At 45.1% G+C, this 10151-nt stretch overlaps 1 protein-coding gene across 1 annotated transcript in view; it reads right to left on the bottom strand.

Moving 5' to 3' along the window:
• The window catches only part of T265_09184 (hypothetical protein), a gene marked incomplete at both ends in the record, with an annotated part of 33201 nt that extends 32585 nt beyond the window's left edge, over positions 1-616 (bottom strand). Inside the window, one exon of the mRNA XM_009175196.1 lies at positions 171-616. Coding sequence (XP_009173460.1) covers positions 171-616 — 446 coding nt within the window. The remainder of the gene's footprint in view (positions 1-170) is intronic.
• Positions 617-10151: the final 9535 nt, after the last annotated feature.

Genomic DNA, 10151 nt, shown 5'->3' on the forward strand with positions numbered 1-10151 from the left:
TCCAGGATTTCAAGTCGTCCGCATAAAGTAGACATGGACTCGCAAGAACGTCTGGGATGTCGTTGACGTAGATCAGAAACAGGAGTGGTCCCAAGACGGAGCCTTGAGGAACTCCAATGGAGACCGGCGCTGGAGAGGAATAGGTTGAGCCTATTCTCACTCGGAATGACCTGTCTGATAGGAACGCCTTGATCCAGCGATGGATTTTCCCTTGAATCCCGTAAGACTCGTGTTTGTGGAGCAGCGGGACGTGTGGGTCCCTATCAAATGCTTTTGAGAAGTCGAAAAATATGGCATCCGATATGAGTCCTTCGTCCTTGGCTTGGGTTAAGCTGTCCATAAACACGAGCATGTTTGTTACGCAAGAACGGTTTGGGAGAAATCCGTGTTGAGCTGGAGATATCAGATTGCTGGAAGTAAGGTGATCTAGGATGTCTCGCTTCAGAATGCGTTCCATCACCTTGCTAGTGAGGCTTATAGGCCTATAGCTGCCAGGCGAGAAGCACAGTGTATTTTCCTGCAAGCCCCCTGCAGCGGAAATAAAAACTTCAACGTCAAAATGTTGCACTTCTTTGCATATATGCGGAGACTGAAAACCCCTCTCATCTGCCCTCATTTTTTCGCGATTTGTTTTAATGGATGTCATTTGAAAATTATTGGCGCACATTCAGCTTTGAACTCCGTCTGCTATGGCTACGGCCAGCGGCTAGACGCACAATGTATTTTTCTGCAAAACGCCTGCGGACGAAATAAAAACTTTAACGTCAAAATGTTGCACTTCTTTGCATATATGCGTAGACTGAAAACCCCCCTCATCTGCCGTTATTTTTTTGCGATTTGTTTTAATCGATGACATTTGAAAATTATTGGCGCACATTCGGTATTGGCGCACATTCGGCTTTGAACTTCGTCTGCTATGGCTTCGGAAGTGGCTTTCGTTGAGAAATTTGTGGGTGTATCGTTTTCATCCTTCACGGCATTTGAGAAGACCTTAAATCAATACATGAAGGATAACTTTGTGATATTTGTGCGTTCATCCAGTAATCGAAGCACCAACACTATTTTGCGTTACGAATGGGTGTACTACAAATGCAGCAGGCGCCCTCCAAGAAAAACGGAAAGCCGTGGAATCCGAAGAAGCTAGTAAGCCGAGCGTAATTTCTAATAAAAAAAGTACGCGAAGCACCAGCTGCCCAGTGCGGTTTTGTCTACGGAGGCAAAGGAACCAACTGGCAGTGACGTCTTATTTTCTGGAACACAACCACAAACTGTCAAAGTTTCTTTACGATCGGCTTCCAGTCAATCGACGCTTAACCGAAGACGAGTTGGGCACATGCCAGGCCCTGCTGAGATATGGAACGCCGTCATCTGAGGTGCGGCAGTTTGTGGCGGATGAATTCGGAAAGATTCTTACAACTAAGGATATACACAACTACCGCCGGAAGTGTCGACCGGCTATGTTGAGTAGGTGCCTAATGGTTGGGTTTTAATGTAGCAGATGATATGCCTTCGGTCCTGGCAAAACTTCGGGAGACCGGACGCGTTCTTGTGTGTCAGGGAGAGGAAGGTCACTATAGCCACATATGTTTCTCCCGATGGCAGCAGATAGCGTTATTCCGACGCTTTCCCGACGTAGTGAATGTGGACGGGACACATGCAACAAACCGCCTTGGGTAAGTTTTTTTAAAGCATCTAATATTCGGTATTTAGATATAAACTATACACATTCTTGATAACGGACGGCATGGGAACCGGGCGTCCGGTTATGTATGCGTTCGTAGAGAGCGAGCAGTTTGCTCCCATGCGTAAACTGTTCGGCTTGTTCAAAGAAATGATGGGCGAAGCGTATCCGGTCAGGACCTTCGTAATGGACAAGTTGGCGGCGCAAATGCGTGCGGCAAGAGTAGTGTTCGGCTGTGACATTATGCTTTGCTACTTTCACGTCCGCAAAGCCATCAGGAAGCACGTATGTATCATTTAATATCCATGTATTTATGGTCACAGACACATTCTGCGAACAGCCGGCACATATTTCACCGCATGGCTCGCCTGGACAATGCTGTACAGTAGGTTTTATGTTCATCATATTACAAGCACGCAGATTACGACAAGATCTACAGCTTCTGCGCCGAACCGACCCACGGTTTCTCTCCTGTCTTACGGCTCGCCGGTTGTACATCACCCGAAAATGGGCATACACGCACAGTATCCCTAGCCGCATGCTAGTGGTGTGAGTCGGTTAAGATCGTTCAGCTGTCTGGTATTATCGACGGAGGCCCTATGCGGCTAGTTAGTTAGGTATCGTGTACCCCTAGCCGCATGCTAGTGATGTGAGTGGGTTAAGATCGTTCAGCTGTCTGGTATTATCGACGTAGGCTCTATGTGGCTAGTTAGTTAGGTATCGCGTACCCCTAGCCGCATGCTAGTGGTGCGCGTCGGTTTTGATCGATGAACCCGGAGGACTTTCTAGCATAATTCGGAACCTATAATGAAAAACTCTGTAATTTGCCAGTCAAGGTGCACGAAGTTTACCAAGTAATTAGCGTGCACCACGGAATTATTACCGGCAACATAAATCATCGGCCAAAATTTGTTTGCACGAATGCGCCTATGCATAGTTCGCATCTCCAAAGGCCATTGAATTCTAGAATGTTGAGGAACTCTGTTTCGGTGGAAGAATACCTGAAAGTTACGTTCATTGTATGTGGATCAACCTTTTCCACAATCAGCGATTTTTTATCATCCGGTAAGGTATTCAAAGTTGGCGGTGTTTATTCACCTGGGGATTTAGTTCACTTAAACAAATCGCCACAGTAAAGGATTTTCAATAATACAGGAGCATATACATTATACGTAGACATTCTACACTATGAAGTGGCAGGTCTGAAAATGCCGTAGATTTCGAGAAATCAATCTCATTGTGCGAATAGCCAGCGGCAGCCGACACGCCATGCAGCCTGATCTATACTATACTGACTGAAGTTAAAAGAATCATTTGTATGTGACCAATGGCTGTCGCGGTTTCAATGGGATTATGCTTGTATTAGGGATTAGTGTGCGCAATTCCATTCATTCGAACTTCGTTCATTTGTAGAGGTTCTTTGAGAATCTCGGTATTTGCACAATGAAATGGAAATTCCGATTGACTAAAGTGATCGGGCAATTGGGTTCAGAGTACCAGTTTAAACTTTTGAGCCTCGCTCAAGTTCCCCGGGGTCCTTACGGTGCTGGAGACTTATTCCATCAGACGTTTCCGCAAAAGGTATGATTGCCCCACTAGAAAATAAAATTTGGTGAACAGCAAAACATGGATGTAGATGAAAATCGGCTTTGGTTTCAGCACATACGCAACAAAACACAATATATAGGCACAAAATTTTTACCCCGATTGCAAAGGTTTTGCTGTTAAGAGTATTGTGCGGCTAGTGGGCTTTGTTTTTGGCCAGCAACTTGCCCCGCGAAAGACTCAAATCAATCTGAGGTTGGCTCGAGTTTTTTTGATACGGAAGTAGACTGGTGTGTTCTGCCTTTTTTGTGTTTTCATTGCCATGCATCTTCTATCCGATCTACGTGTTAAATGCACAGTTATTCCGAGCGTCACAATGACAGGATAGGCGGCTACAGAAATTTATTCACACGTTTTGTCGGGCATGCACAAAACGGACGATTAACTGTTGCTACTTGTAGGAGATATTGGATAAGGAGATATCCGGGGATTAGAATAACATTTTATTGGCTCACCGAAGGCTACCAACACAGCATCATACCACGCGCTCTATCATCGTACTGTCGTTAGCGGAACATAAGGAGATAAGTTAGTTGCCTTATGGAAAGAAAATAGACCGATAAAAACGGTACTAACTCCCGCGTGACTTCAGTTCACTGCCTGTAATAACCGTTTTCCTATATTTGCATGATACACACCCACAAGATTTTTGAAGCATATGTTCAACCAATTTCTCCTGCTTTGTGCTAATCAGGTAGGCTCATTCCTCGATTTTCCGACGGCTTTATGCCCCTATCTCAATTCAAGTATTGTTCTCACCGCCATCTATGGAACTGCTTAGGACTACGCACATCTGGTGTGACCCTCAGGTTTGTTCGGGTCTCTGCGCGTTGGATGCGTCATGTCAGATTTTTCGATCTAGTAATATTGAGTGTCTGAAGCTTGATAAAGTTGCGGTGACTCGGGTCCCCACTTATTGAGGTGCTTGTCCAACCCAAGTGCCACGCATCGTTCAATATCACATCGATATATGGTTGACTGGAATCCTCGTAGTTTTGAGCCCGTGAAGGGATCCGAGAATCTTATTAAAAGTGTCTCTTCCCGGTCGGTGAGTGGCGTAACAGCATCAATGATTATAATGGTACAGTCGAAATAAAAGCATGACTGGTTTTCGGCTATTCGGAAACGCCCGGAAACAGGGCAGCCACACAAGAAGTGGGCTTTGTAGTTCCCAGATATAGTCACGCCTAAACCCGCAAGATGCAAATGCAGCCGGCATTGATGGCAGAGATGCTCTGTCGCTGGGGTTTTTCCTATCACGGAGGAAACAAATCAAGCTGGACCGGCCGTTCACTAGAGGTAAACCGAAAAATATTCTAGCCAAAACTATGGAGGTTTTGAATCTGACAAGGAGTTAATTTAATCTATTTTTGCGCGTTTCAGTGATACATTGTTCATATCATTTTATTTAAGTGAGCGAAATTCTATTTTCGTCTACCACAACCGTTTGGCGTCTCATTACCGGTTTACCAAATAAAGTAAAGCACCCAACTCTAGCATGTTTCTTATTTCCGCAGTTGGATATCATCCACAGAATGAACAACACAAATTCCAGGAGGATAGTTGAATAACTTTTGCATGCTTGGTAACCCTCAAACGTGACCAATTAGGCGGATGTGTTCAGCGGACTTCGATACAACACAGATTTTTGGGAAGCTCGCCCTTTGTTCAGGAAAATGATGGAGGTGAATTCGACACATGGCGTGGTATTGATGTGAGTATGCACCTCTATGGTATCCATTCTCAGATATGCACAATTAGCCAGCAGTTTATGCAGAGTCATGAGAAATCTAGACGAAAATTACGGGCAAGACGATATCCGTCTCAGTGAAAATAGTCAAGCTGATTAGCTATAGTTCGACAAAAAACGTCCATCCACGTTGACGGAAAACGTGGTCGTCCATTGCCGGTCAGCATGATAACCACACGCGCTTTCGATTATCTTGGCTACCTATCGTATCTACGATGTGCATATGTATGCTCGACTGTGAGTATGAGACCTGCATTAATCCTGGTAACAACCCAATGGCCAAGACGACCCAAGTTACTCATGGCATGCACGATGCCGATTATATTTGCTGCTGATATTGAACACCAGGTCAGTATCTATGTGGAATATGAGGCTACGATTAGGCACGGTAGAATCATTTAACGGTCAATGATTGCCCGTCATGCCCTTCATGGATTTCACGGATTTTCACGGATTGATACACAGGATCGAGGCTTTTGCCCAAGTTTCCCGGGTCGGTTTTGTTCTTGTCGGTCAGTGGCTGTCGTTCACCTGAAAGGCACAAGTGAAAAAAGGGTGTAGCACTGCTCTTTATGTTCTCAGCGCGGGGCAGAATGCTCGCTAGCGCGAGGATTCGCATAAATAAATGTCTAATAGTGCTTTAAATTGGGTTCGAGAAGGAGCATGTACAACCGTCGGAGGAAGGGCATTCCACGCAGCTACTACCCGAAATGAAAAAAAGTTTTGTCTAACGGATGTGTGTGCCCTGAGCTTGAAGATTTTCTTACTATGTCCCCGCCGGGTGTTTGCTGGGTCAACGGTAAAAACCTGTTTGCCAAGCTTTGTTCAAACAGGGCGTAAGTAAGAATTAGGTCCCCTCGGAGGCGACGGTACTCCAGGGGAAAGAGATCAAGCATCGCGAGACGCGTTTCGTAGTCCACGGATTTGAGGCCGGCAACCATTCTCGTGGCGGCCCGCTGGACACGCTCAATGAGGGTGACGTCTTTCGCACGTCCTGAGTAGACTACTTGGTTGGCGTACTCCAGGAGCGGTCTGACGTAGGCCCTATAGAGTATTTGGAAGTCCATGCGAGTAATACGGGAGAAGGTGCGTCGGATCATCCGTACACGACATTGCCTACATCGACTACTAATCGTAATTGCTAGACCCGTGTCATTTTGCGACGCCGATCATGAGGCTCAACTACAGGCAGCAACATAAACCCGTGGCTAATAACGGCCTGTCATGCTCGAAACAGTGTGCGGTGTTACGTATATTTTTTATCTGTAACGGCCCCATGAACAGATGTCAGACTAATCTAGAGGCCAACAACGGTCCTTCATGTTCATGCATTTTGTCTGCTTTCCAGGCCCACGCCTAAAAATATACTGCAGCCTCTGTAAAATCATGATTCTATTTATTGTTTGCATCCGTACAGTCGTAATGCTTTACGGCCTTTTTCCTGAACACGTTTTCTTGAAGGAGGATCGCATAAACAATTACAATTTCATGTAACCTTCAGCAATATCATCCCCGACCATGATAAACTTTTGCCCAATTAAACCGACGGTTCCGTCGTCGTTATCACCACGTATAACCATCCCATGAGCAAACACTGTGACACTTGCTAAATACAGTTCTCATTCTGGAAGACCGAATATTAGCTCCCATGCTGCGTTTGAAAACAGGCCTTTTGTGATCGGCACCGGGTTGTGTACTGGAAAATTTCGACGCGCAATTTTGCTCGTGCCTTACATGCACATATACCCACAGGTCCGCATCGACCACCTACCTACTATCTTTACCTGAATGTCGATTACCGTTTTTGAGATCGAGGAGTGTCGGCAGTTAGAAATTGTGCTTGGCTGTATGGTATGTGCGGTCACAGTCTAACACATACCATGGTGCTTGCTAGCAGAAGTTCTGGATATCATTCTCTCTTTTGGGTAGACACGGCCGCTTAATTGCCTTGTTTGGATGGCAGCAATGAAACTGGCTGCGCCCTAAATTTACCCAAGATTATACTTGATCTGTGCTGCCCTTCATAAGTCACGCCTTTTTACCAGTTCCAAATTCCATGGAAGCCTCCAACTGACTCGCCCGAGATGAGCATGTGTGAGGCTGTGCATGAACCAAAGTGAAACGTAGTGACGAGGGTGACGTGACTACATTTCCCATTCTGATGGCTTTCCCGTAGTTCAACCTTTCCCTACTAAGTCCCGACCCAGAATGTGACATGTGCCCATAAGCCCATCCCNGTTCAACCTTCCCCTACTAAGTCCCGACCCAGAATGTGACATGTGCCCATAAGCCCATCCCCGTCCGTTGAATTTGCGCCAGAAGTCCAAATCACCAGCCATCTCACTGTTTTGTCTGCTTTTCTGCCATAAGTTCCCTAACGATTCTTATGGTACTACCGACAGGTCAGTATACCGGCAAGATGAAGTCCGGATGTGCGCTCGATACGGCGTGTGCTGACCATCACTGAGTATATAAAACTTAATAGCTGTGAGGATTCCATGAATCTTACTGACCTAACGCCTGTTGCAAAGATGGAAAACTTTTTCATACACCAATCGCCAATTGCTACTCCATTGTGAGTTTGCGCGAAGCAAATAAGGCATCATTATAGTTCTTGTAATCAACAGGTTATTTTTAAATGCGATGCGGGAGAAAAGGCTTAAAGGAACAAACATTCCACAAAATTGTCCATCTTTTTCATGGAGAAATCATGCTAAGTCACTAGCAGTCATTTACATATGAGTCCTGCGCCCTTAATAGACCATAAATACGTTTAAACAAATTCCACGAAACTGCGGCCGAATGGAGGGAGTTTAAGTGTTCGAATAAATGCTATCAAATGCGGAAGCTTCTTTAAATTTTCTTTTGTTCGAACAACGGTTTCACAAGAATTCTTCCGTGAGTCTAAGGACCGGCAGATTTGTGTTTCATCGCTCACTAGAAGCACACCCAAATTGTTTTCAACTATTTGGCGTTCAAAGTTGTGACTTTTACAGGGAGTTAGCCTAACCCGGTTGCGCACTCTGGCGATATTTGCTCATAGAATTTTTTAAGTGCGCCAATTTTAATATTACAAATCTTGAACGATTCGCTCTTTGTTACCGATTTACGAGACCTAAATCACCGAATGATACTTCAACATATGTGGGCTTTCTTCGGTGTTATTTAAGAGTACGATTACATCTGCAGGAATCCAATTCAAATTCCATCTAGGAAAAACAGTCAGTGATGTTTGTTTGCCTTATGCTCCTCACATTCGACAAATGAGGTGCGTCTACTCAGCTAACTTTGGTACAACGCATTCCACTACGGAGCTCGCCTTCCATTGAATAGAACATTGTTAGACATCTGCATGAATTGTGCAATGGCTTTGCAAGGGCAATTCCTGTGGATGATACTTTTCCCAAGATATGTATGCATGTGGACAATACAGCGTCACAAAATACCCGCAGGTGAATTATAAACGCAGTGATATCATCTCTGTTAAGAATATTATGCTCTATAAGTTGAATAAGTGATAAAACGCAAATATATTAATGGCAACTAAGGTTAGCGCCGGTCACAATAATAACGGTGACCGTTTCCACCCAATTCGGCTACTTATCGTAACAAATGGACCCATGTATGTGCGACGCTGATTGTGGGGTGTCACATGCACACGGCAATGACGGCCCTTTATACACATAACTATACGCGTTATTGCCCCAACTATACCTACTAGGCTAGTCCAACGACAAATGTCGGTTCTTCATATCCACACATGTCGTCTCTCTGGCAAATAAACACATCTACTCTTGAAACATTATGTTTATTTTCATTGGTTGCATTGGCGCAATTTCGTCCGCATACTCCAGATCAACAAGGTTTTCGTCACAGGCCACTTAAACACCGTGGTTCGTTCGATGTTACATCTTTCATCTCATTATCTCATCGATCAAAATTAACAGGCCACTTAAACACCGTGGTTCGGAGGATGTTACATCTTTCATCTCATTATCTCATCGATCAAAATTAAATAAGAATGGAGAGCACGCGCAATTCTGACGGAGAGAGTTTGTGCGCGGGGGCATTTGTAGAGCTAAACACATCTTTCTGCATCATACACGGCTTCTTTTAATCAAGGAATTTCTTGGAAGCAGAGCAAAAATGCGAAGAGTTTCATTAAATACACATGGTATGGTGCATGTGAGGCAGTACGTTCTTAGAAGCTTCCACGCTTTTCATTTGCCAGTAACAGCGCCAATCTGAGGTCACCTCGTTGTACGAACACCCGACACCACCGGACATATCTTATCTCATGTCTCTGGAGGCACCAAGTTACCCTAGTTGCGCCGGTGCACGTTCATCATGATTGCATACGCCCTCCACCTACTCGCATTGACCACTTACACATTATCCGCATCCGAATATCGATTTTCGCCTTTGAAGTCGAGCAGTTACGTCTCATCGAAGTAGTCAAGACTAGTGGTCACTTTCGGCTGCCTGTTAATTCGGGCTGCAGTATTACTCACGTGATAGTGCTTCCTAGCATACCATTTTGACAATTTTCCAACTTTGCGTCTCCAGCGTAGACACGGTTTTCGGTATCGGTTGACTGGCAGAAATGAACGCCAGATGAACCCAAGAATATCTTCAATGTAGCTCGATCTTAGGTCACCAGAATGCTTTGTCAACTGTCAATAAAAATGGCAACACTGAACGAATCACCGGAGACGGCTATGTGCGTGGCTCCACCTTAACGGTGTCGCAACTGCTATACCTAGTCTGCTTTTTGCGGACGACTTGAAATCCCGGAGTTCAAATGCCAGTGCCTGCCCTCTGGATGTAGACGCTGCCAAGCAGTGGTCGTTGAACTGGCACCTTCCTCTGAATGATGAAAAGTGCGTCCATGTGTCGTTTGGAGGGGATTCAGCGAATGCCTTTGTTATGCATGGGGTAAAGGGACCAGAAAACATCATGAGGATAGATGCCAAGAAGGATTTGGGCATCTGGGTCTCCTCAAACTTGTCCTTCGCAATACACCATGAGAAATCGGCCCAAAAGGCATTTGCCATTTTACGGATGATCCGACGCACCTTCTCCCGTATTACTCGCATGGACTTCCAAATACTCTAT

The sequence above is a fragment of the Opisthorchis viverrini genome (assembly GCF_000715545.1).
Source record: "Opisthorchis viverrini unplaced genomic scaffold opera_v5_260, whole genome shotgun sequence".
NCBI classification, from domain to species: Eukaryota; Metazoa; Platyhelminthes; class Trematoda; order Opisthorchiida; family Opisthorchiidae; genus Opisthorchis; species Opisthorchis viverrini.